The 20,000-nt window shown below is 45.4% G+C and overlaps 1 protein-coding gene across 1 annotated transcript in view; it reads left to right on the forward strand.

Moving 5' to 3' along the window:
- LOC110490323 (transmembrane O-mannosyltransferase targeting cadherins 1) overlaps positions 1-20,000 on the forward strand; it is a 110,829-nt gene that overhangs the window by 44,542 nt on the left and 46,287 nt on the right. Inside the window, exons 7-8 of the mRNA XM_036944636.1 lie at positions 6,877-7,066; positions 15,859-15,980. Coding sequence (XP_036800531.1) covers positions 6,877-7,066; positions 15,859-15,980 — 312 coding nt within the window. The remainder of the gene's footprint in view (positions 1-6,876; positions 7,067-15,858; positions 15,981-20,000) is intronic.

Raw genomic sequence — 20,000 nt, forward strand, 5'->3', positions numbered from 1 at the left:
ACAGACCTATATCCATCCTGCCCTGCCTTTCTAAAATCTTTGAAAGCCAAGTTAATAAACAGATCACTGACCATTTCGAATCCCACCGTACCTTCTCCGCTGTGCAATCCGGCTTCCGAGCTGGTCTCGGGTGCACCTCAGCCATGCTCAAGGTACTAAACAATATCATAACCGCCATAGATAAAAGACAGTACTGTCAAGCCGTCTTCATTGACCTGTCCAAGGCTTTCGACTGTCAATCACCCTATACCTATCGGCAGACTCAATAGCCTTGGTTTTTCTAATGACTGCCTCGCCTGGTTCACCAACTACTTTGCAGACAGAGTTCAGTGTGTCAAATCGGAGGGCATGTTGTCCGGACCTCTGGCAGTCTCTATGGGGGTACCACAGGGTTCAATTCTCGGGACTCTTTTCTCTGTATATATCAACGATGTCGCTCTTTCTATTTCGCAACAAAGCCTCTTTCACTCACGCCTCCAAACTGACCATCGTAAAACTGACTATCCTACCGATCCTCGACTTCGGCGATGTCATTTACAAAATAGCTTCCAACACTCTACTCAGCAAAATGGATGCAGTCTATCACAGTGCCATCCGGTTTGTTACCAAAGCCCCTTATAACAACCCACCACTGTGACCTGTATGCTCTAGTCGGCTGGCCCTCGCTACATATTCATTGCCAGACCCACTGGCTCCAGGTCATCTATAAGTCTATGCTAGGTAAAGCTCCGCCTTATCTCAGTTCACTGGTCACGATGACAACACCCACCCATCGCACACGTTCCAGCAGGTATATCTCAGTGATCATCCCCAAAGCCCACACCTCATTTGGCCGCCTTTCCTTCCAGTTCTCTGCTGCCAGTGACTGGAACGAATTGCAAAAATCGCTGAAGTTGGAGATTTTCATTTCCCTCACCAACTTTAAACATCAACTATCTGAGCAGCTAACCAATCCCTGCAGCTGTACATAGTCCATCTGTAAATAGCCCACCCAATCTACCTACCTCATCCCCATACTGTTTTTATTTTATTTACTTTTCTGCTCTTTTGCACACCAGTATTTCTACTTGCACATCATCATCTGCTCATTTATCACTCCAGTGTTAATCTGCTAAATTGTAATTATTCGCTCTTATGGCCTATTTATTGCCTACCTCCTCATGCCTTTTGCACACACTGTATATAGACTTTCTTTTTTTCTACTGTGTCATTGACTTGTTTATTGTGTTATTGTATGTGTATTGTTTACTCCATGTGTAACTCTGTGTTGTTGTCTGTGCCACACTGCTTTGCTTTATCTTGGCCAGGTCGCAGTTGCAAATGAGAACTTGTTCTCAACTAGCCTACCTGGTTAAATAAAGGTGAAAAAAAAGTGTTAAATCAATTTCAATGCTAAAATGCTAAGATACTGTATTGAAATCAGTCATATTCAGTCATATTTCCTGCTACATGTAACCACCATATTAAAAGTTGTATCAAAGAGTATGAACATAAATGGACCCACAAATAGACCCAAACAACAGCCTCCCTCCCTGGGTTAGCCTCCCCAGGCTTCAGGGCCTACTCCATTGTTGTAGGCCTCAAGAGTGTTTGAGCAGTAGCGCTCTGGTCCCTATCTGCAGTGGCAGACACTGTAGCTGTCGTCGGGCAACAGATAATCTGTCATTAGCTCTTGCAAGGCCACCTGGGAAATGTACTTCCTAAATCTCTTCATACCCTACACTCAGTCTTTCTTTCCCTCCTTCCCTTCTTCCATCCTGGCACTGTCTCAAGGATGCTCTTGTCATTGAGAAAGGAGAATGTCAGTCTTAGTGTTAAAAACCGTTCCATCCAGCCAGCTATCTATTTGCTGTCTATCTATCCATCAGTCAGTGTTCACCTTTTTGTTTTAATGAAGAGATGCGTCTCGTAGTGCATACTGACGATTGAGACTAACCTTGAAGAGTGTGTTTGTCCTTTTGTTACTGACAATCAGTCAGTTATGGATATGTGTGTATGAGAAGTGTGTGTGTGTGTGTGTGTGTGTGTAGTGTGTAGTGTGTGTGTGCGTGAAGAGTGTGTATCGTGTCCTTGGTGTGTGGTGTCTGTGTTTACTCATTCCCTCTCCATCTGTAGTGATGCAGTAGTGATTATCCATCATGTCAGCGGTTCTCTGACAAGCCATTTATAATTCATCGTAGCGGCTTCACTTCTGTCATTAATCTAGTGTATGTGTGTGTGTGTGTGTGTGTGTGTGTGTGTGTGTGTGTGTGTGTGTGTGTGTGTAGGTGCTTAAGTGATTTATTTGAATAAACAAGCGGACTGCTACAGTTACAGCGTTTATATTACTGATTGATCAACTGCTGGTGACTGGAGAAGTAGCTGTTTACTATATGAATGATATGCAACAGTCTAGCCCAGCCTGGTTAATGGCACCGTGTGCGTGTGTGCGTGTGTGTGTGTGTGCGTGTGTGAGTGAGTGTGTGTGGGTGTGTGTGTGGGCGTGCTTTGGAGTTTTTATCTTCAACTGACCATGTTGCAGACCAGTGACATTTCTGTTGATTTAGCATTTGCTATTCCTCTCTCGTTTCTCATAAAGGTTAGGTGTGTTTGTGTGTTATTGTCTAGTTGTGTGTGTGTGTGTGTGTGTGTGATTGTCTAGTTGAGTGTGTACATCAAATTCAATACTGAAGGATTTTGAGAAACTTGAGTGTCATACTGCAACACATTCTAATCCATTAAACATCAAGTGCCATTGTCTGTGATTGCTTTTTTCTCTGTGTGTGTGTTTGCATGTATTTACCTGTGTGTGTGTGTGTGTGTGTGTGTGTGTGTGTTTGCATGTATTTACCTGTGTGTGTGTGTGTGTGTTTTCCCGTGAGCATGTGTGTGTGTGTGTGTGTGTGTGTGTGTGTGTGTGTGTGTGTGTGTGTGTGTGTGTGTGTGTGTGTTTGTGTGTGTGTGTGTGTGTGTGTGTTTGCATGTATTTACCTGTGTGTGTGTGTGTGTGTTTTCCCGTGAGCATGTGTGTGTGTGTGTGTGTGTGTGTGTGTGTGTGTGTGTGTGTGTGTGTGTGTGTGTGTGTGTGTGTGTGTGTGTGTGTATTTCAAGGTATCTGGTGTGTCAGTGTCCTCTGCGCTGAGTGGTGTGGAGTGCTCTCCTCACATCATGACTGTGTGAGCCTTTAGGGCTGTTAAGCTGGGTGGTTTGACACCTGAATTCAGGACTCTTGATCAGGGAGAACATGCTGAAACACAGGAGACAGAGGAGACACAGCTACAGTCCTCTAACCTCCCATCACCTACCTGTCAGCAACTGCTATTCATTTTCTCCATTATTCTTTCTCTCTGTCTCAATGTCTCTCTCTTTTGATGGCTGTTTCTCTCACTTTCTCTCTCTCTTTTTCTTGATTACGCTCCCTCTCTTTTACTCCCTCTCTCTTTCACTCCCTCTCTCTCTCATTTTCTCTTCCTAACTCTTCTGCCTGTCTCTCTCTTTCACTCCCTCTCTCTTTTACTCCCTCTCTCTTTCACTCCCTCTCTCTAACTCTTCTGCCTGTCTCTCTCTCTTTCTGGAGTGCTTTCTCTTTTTCACTCCCTCTCGTTTTCTTTCTCTTTTTCTCATCCATGCATCATTTTCCTCTCTCCCTTTTCCCCCTCCCTCACTTCTCCCTGCCCTGTCTTCTCCTCTCTGTTAGGAAAGGCTGTGCATGTTGTGCTTAGTGGAGAGAGAGGGGGTTGTGGGCGGTGGGGGATTTGAATCTATGTCCCGTTCCAGTCTGATCATGGCAGTTGGTGAGCATACTCTCCTCCATGTTTAACTCTCTGGCTCTGTCAGTCGCCAAGTCTGGAGGAGTGCGCGCGTGTGTGTGCGCGTGTGTGTGTGCGCGTGTGTGCACTCATGTTTGTTCATGCTTGTGCCTGTCTCTCTGTCTATGCCTATCTGTATGTCTTCCTCTCCAATAGCCAGCCTGACTGGGTGGCAAAAACAGAAAGAGAATGTTTTAATTCTGTACATCCATTGCACATATCTGGCCTCTTAATCAATAGGGATTTCCCCCTCAATCTACTATAGCACTAGGTTAGGTGAATCTGTCAATAGATCACTTCATGCCGTCCCCCGGCGTTAGATGTTCCTCCATAAATCGATGATACACCAGCAGTTCATATTCCCCCTGCGTCCCCTCTCAAATCAACAGGCGATCTGAACCCGCCTGTCCAAATCAGTGGAGAATTGACTTTCCCTATCTATTCTATTCTATGGGAAAGCCTGTTTTGCTGCAGAGAGAGAATCAATGTGTAATCTATGCAGATCTCTGAAACTGCTGCTCTTCTGAGTGGGAGGAGAATGCTGATAGGGTGTCACAGTGTTCTCATGTTCTCATGCACTTCTGACCAGAGATAGGGCTGGGTGCCATTTGGATGCAGAAAAACACACGTGCAATTGCCCTGCTGTATGCGTGCGTGAGTGTGTGTGTTTCTGCACATAAGCGTTTGTGTGGGTGTTAAGATTCATTTTTATCAATGCACTGAAGCAGTCTTGTCAAATCAAAGTTTCATTTCACTTCAAGTCACATCGACTGTGTGCCCATTTGAAGAGTTTTGTCTTACAGTTCACCATCCCAAACACCGGACTCACTAACTCATCTCCAGTCAGAGCTTCAGCTACAGAGCAGTTCATACAGAACCGTTCCTTACAGCCCTGTGTTTGTTGTTCCAGTTAGTCCTTGAGTAGAGGAACGGCCACCCACTCAGACTGGAGCTAAAAGCCTTTCCATTTCTATAGAGGAGCCAGCTTATCTGTTCTAAATGATAAGGGGCAGCCATTGACTGTAATGGAGAGTCATTTAGTGATTTAGCAGAGCTGGCTAAGGGTGTTTGTTAGTGTGTTTTTGTTAGTGTGTGTGTGTGCATGTTTCCTTACGCGTGCGCATGATTATACATGCGTGCATGTGTGTCCTCTATTGCTTCCCGCTGAGCATGCCTGTGTGTGAGTGACTGTATTTGTGTGCGTGTGTGTGTGTGTGTGTGTCTGTATTTCAAGGTATTTGTCTATCTGGTGTGTCAGTGTCCTCTGCACTGAGTTGTGTGGAGTGCTCTCCTCACATCATGACTATGTGAGCCTTAAAGGCTGAACTTCTTAGGGCTGCAATCCCGTTAACGGAATCGATATTACAACAGCCAGTGAAAGTGCAGGGCGCCAAATTCAAAACAACAGAAATCTCATAATTAAATTTCCTCAAACATACACATGTCTTATACCGTTTTAAATGTAATCTTGTTGTTAATCCCACCACAGTTTCCGATTTCAAATAGGCTTTACAGCGAAAGCACCACAAACGATTATGTTAGGTGACCACCAAGTCACAGAAAAACACAGCCATTTTTCCAGCCAAAGAGAGGAGTCACAAAAAGCACAAATAGAGATAAAATGATTCACTAACCTTTGATGATCTTCATCAGATGACACTCATAGGACTTCATGTTACACAATACATGTATGTTTTGTTTGATAAAGTTCACATTTAAAAAAGAAATCTCAGTATACATTGGCGCGTTCCAAATAGATATTGCAGAGAGCCACATTATTTTACAGAAATACTCATTATAAATGTTGACGAAAATACAATTGTTAGACATGGAAATATAGATATTCCTCTCCTTAATGCAACCGCTGTGTCAGATAAAAAAAAAACAGAAAGTGTGGTGTATCATTTTCTTTCTCTTTCCTTTTCTTTCTCTTTTTCTCATCCCATGCATCACTTTCCTCTCTCCCTTTTCCCCCTCCCTCACTTCTCCCTGCCCTGTCTTCTCCTCTCTGTTAGGAAAGGCTGTGCATGTTGTGCTTAGTGGGGAGAGAGGGGGGTTGTGGGTAGTGGGATAATTTAATCTGTGTGTGTGCGTGTGTGTGTGCGTGTCTGTGTGTGTGCTTGCGTGCGTGTTTCTGCACATAAGCGGATGTTAGGATTCATTTTTATCAATGCACTGAAGCAGTCTTGTCAAATCAAAGTTTCATTTCACTTCAAGTCACATCGACTGTGTGCCCATTTGAAGAGTTTTGTCTTACAGTTCACCATCCCAAACACCGGACTCACTAACTCATCTCCAGTCAGAGCTTCAGCTACAGAGCAGTTCATATAGAACCGTTCCTTACAGCCCTGTGTTTGTTGTTCCAGTTAGTCCTCGAGTAGAGGAACGGCCACCCACTCAGACTGGAGCTAAAGCCTTTCCATTTCTATAGAGGAGCCAGCTTATCTGTTCTAAATGATAAGGGGCAGCCATTGACTGTAATGGAGACTCATTTAGTGATTTAGCAGTGTGTGTGTGGCTATGTGTGTGTGTCCTCTATCGCTTCACGCTCCCCTCTCTCTGTTTTCTTTCATTACTCGTTTTCCTCTCTCAGCCACCAATCCTTTCACTTTCCCCTGCTCCCTCTGGTGTCTCTCTCCTGCTCAGTCAAGCAGACCTCTCTTTCCTCTCTTTCTGTCCTTGGCCATGTAATGGTCTCAGGTAGCTCCCCTAGTGTGACAGAATCAATAGCACAGCCGCTCGGACTCTTGCGTCCCAAATGGCACCATATGGCCTTTGTAGTGCACTACTTTTTGACCAGGGCCCATAGAGCTCTGATCAACAGTAGTGCGCCAGAGGGAATAGAGTTCCATTTGGGACACAACCCCATATCTAAACTCACGGAGGACACGATGACCAACAGAACAGGAACAGGAACAGGATGTTCTTTCATGGCTGTTTGCAGTCAACAACATAGTGTGATTGAATACAGTGTGATTAAAGTTCCTGTAAATGTAATGCACGAATGTGACCAATAGTTAACATTTGAACCCTCTCTCTCTGTCTATTTCTCTCTGTTCTTTCCTGTTCTCTTGTCTTCTCCCTCTAGGTTCCTGACCTACTGCTACCTGTTGGCGTTCAACGCGTGGCTGCTGCTGTCTCCCGCGGTGCTGTGTTATGACTGGCAGGTGGGCAGTATACCCCTGGTGGAGTCACTGTGGGACATGCGCAACGTCGCCGCCCTGCTGCTGGGAGTGGTCATGGTCGCCCTCTGTCTGCACTGTGTCATGTCGCTACAGGTGAGATGGACATGGAGATTAGGTGCCTTCAGAACAGCCCCTCAGAACAGCCTCAGTTTTGTCGGGGCATGGACTCTACAAGGTGTTGAAAGCGTTCCACAGGGTTGCTGGCCCATGTTGACTCCAATGCTTCCCACAGTTGTGTCAAGTTGACTGGATGTCCTTTGGGTGGTGGACCATTCTTGATACACACGGGAAACAGTTGAGTGTGAAAAACCCAGCAGCGTTGCAGTTGTTGACACAAACTGGTGCACCTGGCACCTACTACCATACCCCGTTCAAAGGCACTTAAATATTTTGTCATTCATCCTCTGAATGGCTCACATACACAATCCATGTTTCAATTGTCTCAAGGCTTAAAAATCCTTCTTTAACCTGTCTCTTCACCTTCATCTACACTGATGGAAGTGGATTTAACAAGTGACATCAATAAGGGATCATAGCTTTCACCTGGATTCACCTGGTCAGTCTATGTGGAAAGAGTATAATGTTCCGAATGTTTTGTCCACTCAGCGTATTGATTCTATCTGTCTAGTACTTGGAAGTCTACGTTGGCGGCTAGGGGTTTCTGAACTGGGCTTGCTTTCACACATTGATACTCACAGGTTCCTAAACATAGACACTATGCTATGAAAACTCTCGCCTTCCAATCACACCACACTCTCGGGCTATTTGCCCGACCCATGCCATGAACATACAGTACACACTTTCTCTGCGTTGCCGTGGTGACAGGCAGTGTTTAGAGAAGGAGGCTTATTATGTGTGAGAAGTGTGTGCACTGCATCGTTCTTCGTTATTGAGTAGACTTTGAGTCTTTGGTCCCCATCCCACTCAGACAGAGTGAGAGATGTCTCGCCTGCTACTGCCAGCTGTCAACACCGAATGGCATTTGTGAAATTGATCTCTTCACCCTGCTTGTCCTACCCGTAGTTTGCATCGGAATAATTGTTTCAAGCTGAAAGAATTGTGAGAGCTCTTGTTCTCTTCCTGTAGTTTGGGAGGTAACTTTTCTCAATACGCTGATCTTCTTGTAGAGGATGAAGTGAAACTAGGCGGCAGGTGGCCTTAGCGTTGGGTCAGTAACTGAACGGTCACTGGTTCGAATCCCCAAACTGACTAGATTAAAAAAAAAATCTGTATGTGCCCTTGAGTAAGGCAATTCACCCTAAATACTCCTGTAAGTACTTTTTCTCAATGAACTTTACCCTTAACATGGCCTCAACACCAGTCATCCAGAACAGCCCACTCAAACAGAGTTCTGTGATCAGGTGTGAGTGATGGGAACAGGAAGTGTATTGAAAAGGAGTCAGGTGTGTGTGTGTGTGTGTGTGTGTGTGTGTGTGTGTGTGTGTGTGTGTGTGTGTGTGTGTGTGTGCGCGTGTGCCAGGGAAAGATGAGAAAAGACACATGCAAGTGAAGAGAAGCTGGATAGAAAGATGCAGTACGAAAGAGAGTGAGAGTAAAACAGAGGAAGCGGAAGAAGAGGGAGCATGAAAACTTTTCCATTATTAGGAAAGAGTGAGGAAATGAGATGAACATTTAATTGGCCAGCCCCTGCTGGGTGGGTACAGGATTACTGTAGGAGAAGCTGACTCATACTCTACAATACAGCAGTGGTATTCTGCTGTGCACTAATCAGACATCAGGGTAGCCGGGCGGCAGGGTAGCCTAGTGGTTAGAGCGTTGGACTAGTAACCGGAAGGTTGTGAGTTCAAACCCCCGAGCTGACAAGGTACAAATCTGTCGTTCTGCCCCTGAACAGGCAGTTAACCCACTGTTCCCAGGCCGTCATTGAAAATAAGAATTTGTTCTTAACTGACTTGCCTGGTTAAATAAAGGTAAAAAAAAAAAAAAAAAAAAAAAAAAAAAAAAAGACAGGGGTAAACTCATTAGGCTGGTTAGTGTTATTGGTTGTGAAGACAGGTTATCACCGATTCGATGGCTTTATTTCGAGACAGAGAGAGAGAGAGATGTAAAGTAATGTGCAGCACAGTGTAATTTACCTTCTGATGAGAGGCGAGTCCTACCATGATGGAGGATTCATTTACCTTCTGATGAGAGGCGAGTCCTACCATGATGGAGGATTCATTTACCTTCTGATGAGAGGCGAGTCCTACCATGATGGAGGATTCATTTACCTTCTGATGAGAGGTGAGTCCTACTATGATGGAGGATTCATTTACCTTCTGATGAGAGGTGAGTCCTACCATGATGGAGGATTAATTTACCTTCTGATGAGAGGTGAGTCCTACCATGATGGAGGATTCATTTACCTTCTGATGAGAGGTGAGTCCTACCATGATGGAGGATTAATTTACCTTCTGATGAGAGGTGAGTCCTACCATGATGGAGGATTAATTTACCTTCTGATGAGAGGTGAGTCCTACCATGATGGAGGATTAATTTACCTTCTGATGAGAGGTGAGTCCTACCATGATGGAGGATTAATTTACCTTCTGATGAGAGGTGAGTCCTACCATGATGGAGGATTCATTTACCTTCTGATGAGAGGCGAGTCCTACCATGATGGAGGATTCGCATCAATAGCAATTCCATCTTTCTCACACCTGTCTCTTTCTTTACTGCTTTCTTTGTCATTCTCTCCCTGTTTCAATCTTCTCTTTCCCCCTCTCTCCCCTGTCTCTCGCTCTCTGACATCACTTTGCTCGGTCTGTTTTGCTGAGGTTTGGGTGCGGCTAGGTTATTGATAAATGATGAGTCTAATGGCTTTCTCCCTTCCTCGCTCTCTGCCTGTCTCTTTGGCTCTCGCTCTCTCGCTCTCTCCCTCTCTCCCGCCACACTCCCGACATGCTACAAAGGCCCCTGGGAGATGTCCCATAGTGTCACACAATGTCATCTGTGTGACTTGCCTCTGTAACCCCTATGATCTCCCCTAGAGAGAACTGTCTGTATCATCACCCACAACCACCTCAAGCAGAATGCCTGAGAGGAACAAGTACGAGAGAGGGCAGGGAAAGCCTGAGAGGAACAAGTACGAGAGAGGGCAGGGATGCCTGAGAGGAACAAGTACGAGAGAGGTCAGGGAAAGCCTGAGAGGAACAAGTACGAGAGAGGTCAGGGAAAGCCTGAGAGGAACAAGTACGAGAGAGGGCAGGGAAAGCCTGAGAGGAACAAGTATGAGAGAGGGCAGGGAAAGCCTGAGAAGAACAAGTACGAGAGAGGGCAGGGAAAGCCTGAGAAGAACAAGTACGAGAGAGGGCAGGGAAAGCCTGAGAAGAACAAGTACGAGAGAGGGCAGGGAAAGCCTGAGAGGAACAAATACGAGAGAGGGCAGGGAAAGCTTGAGAGGAACAAATACGAGAGAGGGTTGGTTTATTTGCTCTATTTGCTCGTGAGAGGGTTGGTTTATTTGCTCTATTTGCGCGTGAGAGGGTTGGTTTATTTGCTCTATTTGCGCGTGAGAGGGTTGGTTTATTTGCTCTATTTGCTCGTGAGAGGGTTGGTTTATTTGCTCTATTTACTGTTCGAAATGAATGGTCGGATCCCATTATCTCTGTCTGTCTGTCTGTCTGTCTGTCTGTCTGTCTGTCTGTCTGTCTGTCTGTCTGTCTGTCTGTCTGTCTGTGGGCGGGCGGGCAGGCGGGAGTGTGTGTGTGTGTGTGTGTATATACTGCCTAGCCATCTGTTGGCCTGGCACGGCTGGTGAGTGTGTGTGGAGTGGGACATATGTCAGTCGGCCAGTTCTGAAGGATTCTACTGGGAAGGACTAACGGATGTGAGGCCAGAACCAGAGGGGTCTGATCTGGGAGGGATGCCATGTTTCTTACCACCCAATATAGTCACCTGGAGCACTAGGCTGTAGCACAGAGTATTCCTCTATACCCGGGGATGAGAGAGCAGGAGAGAGGAAAGGAGGGATGGTGGAAAGGGAAGAAAAGAGGAGAGGAGGAGAAGAGAGAGTAGAGTGAAAAGACAGAGGAGAAGAGAGGAGTGGAGTGAAAAGAGAGGAGGAATAGAGAGAGGAGTGACAGGAAACTAGAGGACATTTAGAATGGAAAGGAAAGAGTTGACAAGAGAGTAGAGGACTGAGGAGATGAGTGGAAAAGAGATGGAGAGATTGACAGGGTGGATGAGAGAGAGGAGACGAACAGATGATAGAGAGGAGGAGGGTGGAGGGCGGAAGTTTGTCTGCAAGGTTAAAGCAGCTGTATCACCGCCTGACAAATTGTGACAGACGTTGTACAGGCGCCTGCTGCCGTCTCCATGGTAACGGAGAAGCAGTTGAGACATTGCGCTCTTCTACAGCAGAGTTCAGACGGACAGCGAGAAAAGAAAGAAGAGGAGGAGGAGGAGGAGGGTTAGATGAGAGAGAGAGAGAGAATGCCGAGATTGGAGGATAGAGAGCAAAGGACAGACAAGAGGAAGAGAGAGAGTAGAGAGAGAGTGCAGAGAGAGAGAGAGAAAGAATGCAGAGAGAGGGAGAGAATGCAGAGAGGGTGGGAGAGAGAGAATGCTTATTTATTTTCCCTTGTGTACTTTAACCATTTGTACATTGTTACAACACTGTATATATACAGTGGGGAGAACAAGTATTTGATACACTGCCGATTTTGCAGGTTTTCCTACTTACAAAGCATGTAGAGGTCTGTAAGTTTTATCATAGGTACACTTCAACTGTGAGAGACGGAATCTAAAACAAAAATCCAGAAAATCACACAGATTTTTAAGTAATTAATTAGCATTTTATTGAATGACATAAGTATTTGATCAACCAACCAACCAATAAGAATTCCAGCTCTCACAGACCTGTTAGTTTTTCTTTAAGAAGCCCTCCTGTTCTCCACTCATTACCTGTATTAACTGCACCTTTTTGAACTCGTTACCTGTAAAAAAGACACCTGTCCACACACTCATTCAAACAGACTCCAACCTCTCCACAATGGCCAAGACCAGAGAGGGTGTAAGGACATCAGGGATAAAATTGTAGACCTGCACAAGGCTGTGATGGGCTACATGACAATAGGCAAGCAGCTTGGTGAGAAGGCAACAACTGTTGGCGCAATTATTAGAAAATGGAAGAAGTTCAAGATGACGGTCAATCACCCTTGGTCTGGGGCTCCATGCAAGATCTCACCTCGTGGGGCATCAATGATCATGAGGCAGGTGAGGGATCAGCCCAGATCTACACAGCAGGACCTGGTCAATGACCTTAAGAGAACTGGGACCACAGTGTCAAAGAAAACCATTAGTAACACACAACGCAGTCATGGATTAAAATCCTGCAGCGCACGCAAGATCCCCCTGCTCAAGCCAGTGCATGTCCAGGCCCGTCTGAAGTTTGCCAATGACCATCTGGATGATCCAGAGGAGAAGTGGGAGAAGGTCATGTGGTTTGATGAGACAAAAATAGAGCTTTTTGGTCTAAACTCCACTCGCAGTGTTTGGAGGAAGAAGAAGGATGAGTGGGGATGCTTTTCTGCAAAGGGGACAGGACGACTGCACCGTATTGAGGGGAGGATGGATGGGGCCATGTATCGCGAGATCTTGGCCAACAACCTCCTTCCCTCAGTAAGAGCATTGAAGATGGGTCGTGGCTGGGTCTTCCAGCATGACAACGACCCGAAACTAAGGAGTGAGGAGTAAGAAGCGTCTCAAGGTCCTGGAGTGTCCTAGCCAGTCTCCAGACCTGAACCCAATAGAACATCTTTGGAGGGAGCTGAAAGTCCGTATTGCCCAGCGACAGCCCCGAAACCTGAAGGATCTGGAGAAGGTCTGTATGGAGGAGTGGGCCAAAATCCCTGCTGCAGTGTGTGCAAACCTGGTCAAGAACTACAGGAAACGTATGATCTCTGTAATTGCAAACAAAGGTTTCTGTACCAAATATTAAGTTCTGCTTTTCTGATGTATCAAATACTTATGTCATGCAATAAAATGCAAATTAATTACTTAAAAATCATACAATGTGATTTTCTGGATTTTTGTTTTAGATTCCGTCTCTCACAGTTGAAGTGTACCTATGATAAAAATGACAGACCTCTACATGCTTTGTAAGTAGGAAAACCTGAAAAATCGGCAGTGTATCAAATACTTGTTCATCCCACTGTATATAATATGACATTTGTAATGTCTTTATTGTTTTAAAACGTCTGTATGTGTAATATTTACTGTACATTTTTATTGTTTATTTCACTTGTGTATATTATCTACTTCACTTGCTTTGGCAATGTTAACATATGTTTCCCATGTCAATAAAGCCCCTTTGTCACGGTCTTCCTCCTCTTCATCTGAAGAGGAGAGGCGAGAAGGATCAGAGGACCAAAATGCGGCGTGGTATGTGTTCATAGTGAATTTTAATCAAGAAAACACTGAACACTGCAACACACTATACAAAAACAATAAACCAATGACGACCGTGAAGCTACAAATGAGACCTGTGCTGACACAAGCCACTAACATAGACAGGAACAATCACCCACAAAACCCAACACCAAACAGGCTACCTAAATATGGTTCCCAATCAGAGACAATGACTAACACCTGCCTCTGATTGAGAACCATATCAGGCCAAACATAGAAATAGACAAACTAGACATGTAACATAGAATGCCGACTCAGATCACACCCTGACCAAACAAAACATAGAAGCATACAAGGTAAACTATGGTCAGGGTGTGACACCCTTGAATTGAATTGAATTGAATTGAATGCAGAGAGGGTGGGAGAGAATGCAGAGAGAGAGAGAATGCAGAGAGAGAGAGAATGCAGAGAGAGAGAATGCAGAGAGAGAGAATACAGAGGGAGAGAGAATGCAGAGGGGTCGAGAATGCAGAGGGAGAGAGAGAATGCAGAGGGAGAGAGAGAATGCAGAGAGACAGAGAATGCAGAGGGAGAGAGAATGCAGAGGGAGAGAGAATGCAGAGGGGGGAGAGAATGCAGAGAGAGAGAGAATGCAGAGAGAGAGAATGCAGAGAGAGAGAGAATGCAGAGAGAGAGAATGCAGAATGACAGAGAGAATGCAGAGGGAGAGAGAATGCAGAGAGAGAGAGAATGCAGAGAGAGAGAGAATGCAGAGAGAGAGAGAGAATGCAGAGAGAGAGAGAGAATGCAGAGAGAGAGAGAGAATGCAGAGGGAGAGAGAGAATGCAGAGGGAGAGAGAGAATGCAGATGGAGAGAGAGAATGTAGAGAGAGAGAATGCAGAGAGAGCGAGAATGCAGAGAGAGAGAGAATGCAGAGAGAGAGAGAATGCAGAGAGAGAGAGAGAATGCAGAGAGAGAGAGAGAATGCAGAGAGAGAGAGAGAATGCAGAGAGAGAGAATGCAGAGAGAGAGAGAGAATGTAGAGAGAGAGAATGCAGAGAGAGAGAGAATGCAGAGAGAGAGAAAATGCAGAGAGAGAGAGAATGCAGAGGGAGAGAGAGAATGCAGAGGGAGAGAGAGAATGCAGACGGAGAGAGATAATGCAGAGAGAGAGAGAGAATGCAGAGAGAGAGAGAGAGAGAATGCAGAGAGAGAGAGAATGCAGAGAGAGAGAATGCAGAGAGAGAGAATGCAGAGGGAGAGAGAGAATGCAGAGAGAAAGAATGCAGAGAGAGAGAATGCAGAGAGAGAGAATGCAGAGGGAGAGAGAGAATGCAGAGAGAGAGAGAATGCAGAGAGAGAGAGAATGCAGAGAGAGAATGATGAGAGAGAAAGAATGCAGAGAGAGAGAATACAGAGAGAGAGAGAGAATGCAGAGAGAGAGAGAGAATGCAGAGAGAGAGAGAATGCAGAAAGGATGTCCCCTGAAGGGGCTGTGTTGGAGAGAATGCAGAGAGAGAGAGAGAGAATGCAAAGAGAGAGAGAGAATGCAAAGAGAGAGAGAGAGAATGCAGAAAGGATGTCCCCTGAAGGGGCTGTGTTGGAATGACATACAGGGAAGCAATGACACATGGAGAGATACTATCAACAACCTAACCTCCCCCGTTCATCCACTGGTCCACTCCACTGCCTAGTGTATGGGATCACACTGCTTAGAGCAGCAAGGTTGAATGAGGGAGAGTGTGTGTGCATCTTTTAATGACTGTATGATCCTATCTATGGCATAATATCTAGCCCCCCGGTGTGTGTGTGCTTCCATGTGTGTGTGTCTACCGCGTGTGTGTCTGTAGGTCTGTCGTTGACTAGTGTGTGATCCTATCTATGTTCTCATGCTGTAGAGTACGTCCCGCGGTGTGATTAGGTGGTCGGCAGGAGAATGGGGCGTGGATTGGACCGGCGGCTTAATCAAGACGCAGCGGCTTTGGAACAGTAATTTAACGAGGGAATCAACGCCATTACTGAGGGCACAGTCATTAGACCAATTAGCTTCTGTTTGTTCTAACAACTGCGCCGGCTATGTTCAGAATGGAAAAATACAGAGGGATTTTTCACTCTTATTAAAAATGAATCGGTTAGAGTTGATTTAAAATGAAGGAACTGTTTTTAATTTCATGGGTCTAAATGGTCTACTCAGTCAGCTTCGATATGTCAGAGCATCAGTCAGATATGCTCAGTAACTGGGCGTGACATGTGTAATGATTGCCATTGATATACTGCTGTTTGAAATGGGCATGCTGGACATGTATTCAAACACTGGACAGCATGTGTGCTACTGCAAACAACATGAAGGCGACAGATGATTAAATGTGGGAATTGCAGGTTCTGGTTTTCCTATGGATGGGCTAACCTCTCACCTCTTGCTTTCTCTCCCTCTATCTCTCTTTCCCTCCCCCTCTCCATGCATCTCCCCCCCCTCTCACTCTCCATGCACCCCCCCCCCCCCCCTCCCCCCTCTGTCTCTGTCTCTCTGTAGAGGTTGGAGAATAGGGAGGTGTTGCTGGGGGTGTTGTTCCTGGTCTTTCCCTTCATCCCTGCCAGTAACCTCTTCTTCAGGGTGGGCTTCGTGGTGGCAGAGAGGGTCCTCTACATGCCCAGGTGGGTTGTGTGTGTGTGTGTGTGTGTGTGTGTGTGTGTGTGTGTGTGTGTGTGTGTGTGTGTGTGTGTGCGTGTTATTGTAGGTAATGTGTATGTTGTGTGTGTCTTCCTAATTCTAAACCTCTCTGGGCTTGAATGGTTTGTAATTAGAGAGCTGGTGTAATTCTCCTGTGTGCAGTAGTGTGTAGACTAGCTTGGTTGCCCTTACTGAATTTGTGTGTGTGTGTGTTTTAGGGCTGACCCCCTTTAGTCGACTGGTCGATTGTTTGCAAAGACCAGAAACAGCAAGCAGCGGAAGCACCAGATCTTTTCCCTTCTGTTTAGGCTACATTGATCTCTGGCTCCCTCTTTTTAGTACTTTGTGTGTCTTCATTTTTACTCACAGTGCTTAAAGCATCAGACGAGCTCAGTGGCCTACATATAGTTGATGTATTTAAAAATACACTTTTAAAATTTCAACCAGGAACAGACGACTCTCGGTCGACCGAGATATTTTTTAGTTGGGGACAGCCGTAGTGTGTTTATGTGTGCAGTAGTTTACAAGAGTGTGTACGAGTGAGTGATTGAACATATGGAGAGAGGATCGCACACACACACACACACACACACACACACACAAGGTTATTTTCTGCTGTGCTTCACACTTCAGTCAAGGGCCTCTGGTACATCCTTGTAGTGGATTCCTATGAAGTGCTCTCTCTCTCCTTTACTCTCTCTGCTTTCTCCATCTGTCTGTTCTTTCCCGCTGCCTTGCATCATTCTAAGGGCTCCTTCCTCCTTCAGTGCTTCCAAGGGCTTCCCAGATAATATTTTTCTATTTATTTTTCCTGATGCTGATATCTTATAAGAAAATCATATTCTGTTTGTCTGTCAATGCTCTCTCTCTCTTTCTTCTCTTCCTCTCTCACTCTCTCAACTTTCCATTTTCAATTTCCCTGTCTCACGGCCTACCCCCATCTCTTTCTGCTAATCCGGTCCCTGTGTGTGTGTGTGTGTGTGTGTGTGTGTGTGTGTGTGTGTGTGTATGCGTGTGCGTGTGCGTGTGTGCGTTTGCGTGTAAGATTATCATGGCCGTAGTGGCCCCTGCACATGCATGCACGCGCACACACAGGCACACACACACACATAGACACACACACAGACTAGAGGTCGACCGATTAATCGGAATGGCCGATTAATTAGGGTTGATTTCAAGTTTTCATAACAATCGGTAATCGGCATTTTCGGACACCGATCACGGCCGATTACATTGCACTCCACGAGGAGACTGCGTGGCAGGCTGACTACCTGTTATGCGAGTGTAGCAAGGAGCCAAGGTAAGGTGCTAGCTAGCATTAAACGTATCTTATAAAAAACAATCAATCTTAACATATTCACTAGTTAACTACACATTGTTGATGATATTACTAGTTCATCTAGCTTGTCCTGCGTTGCATATAATCGATGCGGTGCCTGTTAATTTATCACTGAATCACAGCCTACTTCGCCAAACGGGTGATTTAACAAGCGCATTTGCGAAAAAAGCACTGTCGTTGCACCAATGTGTACCTAACCATTAACATCAAAGCCTTTCTTAAAATCAATACACAAGTATATATTTTTAAACCTGCATATTTTGTTAATATTGCCTGCTAACATGGATTTATTTTAACTAGGGAAATGGTGTCACTTCTCTTGCGTTCTGTGCAACAGAGTCAGGGTATATGCAGCAGTTAGTGCCGCCTGGCTCTTTGCGAACCGTGTGAAGACCATTTCTTCCTAACAAAGGACAGACAACTTTGCCAAACGGTGGATGATTTAACAAAAGCGCATTTGCGAAAAAAGCACAATCGTTGCACGAATGTACCTAACCATAAACATCAATGTGTCACGTTGGTCGAAATGAGTGGACCAAGGCGCAGCGTGAGTAGAGTTCCACATTCTTCATTTATGTGAAACTTAAACAACACAAAGAACAATTGAACGTGCCATTCGTAGCACACCTAGGCACTAAACAAAATATCAATAGAGAGAGAGAGAGAGAGCAGGTGGGAAACGGACCACACTAACTATGATCCCCAATTAGAGGCAACGATCATCAGCTGCCTCCAATTGGGAACCATACTTACACCAACATAGACATAAAAACACTAGAAACCCCCCTCATCACGCCCTGACCTAAAACACCATAGAGAACCCAGAGGGCTCTCTATGGTCAGGGCAGGGTCAAACAGAAAACATGCAACCGTTTTTCAATGTGTATGTGTTGTATCATCTCATGCAGGTATATGTATAGTACAGTATGTGTGTCTTATTACAGCCTCAGTGTACTAACCAGCGCAGTGGGATACTTGTCAACGAGGCAGAGGGCATGCTGGGATTGATTTAAAGGGAACATGAGACGGTGCTAAAGAGAGACCCCTCATCTCTTCCTCTTCCTGCAGTGTGTTACCTGTTAGGCTAAATGTAGTCCAGACACATGGCTGTGCACAGGGTTTACACTTCCATCTAAATGTAGTCCAGACACATGGCTGTGCACAGGGTTTACACTTCCATCTAAATGTAGTCCAGACACATGGCTGTGCACAGGGTTTACACTTCCATCTAAATGTAGTCCAGACACATGACTGTGCACAGGGTTTACACTTCCATCTAAATGTAGTCCAGACACATGTCTGAGCACAGGGTTTACACTTCCATCTAAATGTAGTCCAGACACATGGCTGTGCACAGGGTTTACACTTCCATCTAAATGTAGTCCAGACACATGGCTGTGCACAGGGTTTACACTTCCATCTAAATGTAGTACAGACACATGTCTGAGCACAGGGTTTACACTTCCATCTAAATGTAGTCCAGACACATGTCTGAGCACAGGGTTTACACTTCCATCTAAATGTAGTCCAGACACATGGCTGTGCACAGGGTTTACACTTCCATCTAAATGTAGTCCAGACACATGGCTGTGCACAGGGTTTACACTTCAATCTAAATGTAGTCCAGACACATGGCTGTGCACAGGGTTTACACTTCCATCTAAATGTAGTCCAGACACATGGCTGTGCACAGGGTTTACACTTCCATCTAAATGTAGTCCAGACACATGTCTGTGCACAGGGTTTACACTTCCATCTAAATGTAGTCCAGACACATGGCTGTGCACAGGGTTTACACTTCCATCTAAATGTAGTCCAGACACATGGCTGTTCACAGGGTTTACACTTCCATCTAAATGTAGTCCAGACACATGGCTGTGCACAGGGTTTACACTTCCATCTAAATGTAGTCCAGACACATGGCTGTGCACAGGGTTTACACTTCCATCTAAATGTAGTCCAGACACATGACTGGGCACAGGGTTTACACTTCCATCTAAATGTAGTCCAGACACATGACTGTGCACAGGGTTTACACTTCCATCTAAATGTAGTCCAGACACATGACTGTGCACAGGGTTTACACTTCCATCTAAATGTAGTCCAGACACATGGCTGTGCACAGGGTTTACACTTCCATCTAAATGTAGTCCAGACACATGGCTGTGCACAGGGTTTACACTTCCATCTAAATGTAGTCCAGACACATGACTGAGCACAGGGTTTACACTTCAATCTAAATGTAGTCCAGACACATGGCTGTGCACAGGGTTTACACTTCCATCTAAATGTAGTCCAGACACATGACTGAGCACAGGGTTTACACTTCCATCTAAATGTAGTCTTTAGTGGACATGGTTGCTTTAGGGAGGTTTATGCTCATACAAGAGGTGTTCTCCTGCTCTATATTCCCATTTGACCTCCTCCTACCCCCTAACTCAGCCTAACTCTAATTTTTAAAATTCTCCCTCCCTCCTTCTCTCCCTCTCTCCACCCCTCACCTCCTCCCTCTCTCCATCCCTCTAACTATTAATTCTGCTAATCTTTCCTTGCTCGGATCTGCAGGGGACTTTCCCTGAGTCATCTGCGTAGCTGAGTGCAGGATTAGTAGTGATTTCCAATGCAGACAGGTTCCCCATCCCAGGGTTTAATATCGCCCACTCAC

The sequence above is a fragment of the Oncorhynchus mykiss genome, chromosome 15 (assembly GCF_013265735.2).
Source record: "Oncorhynchus mykiss isolate Arlee chromosome 15, USDA_OmykA_1.1, whole genome shotgun sequence".
NCBI classification, from domain to species: Eukaryota; Metazoa; Chordata; class Actinopteri; order Salmoniformes; family Salmonidae; genus Oncorhynchus; species Oncorhynchus mykiss.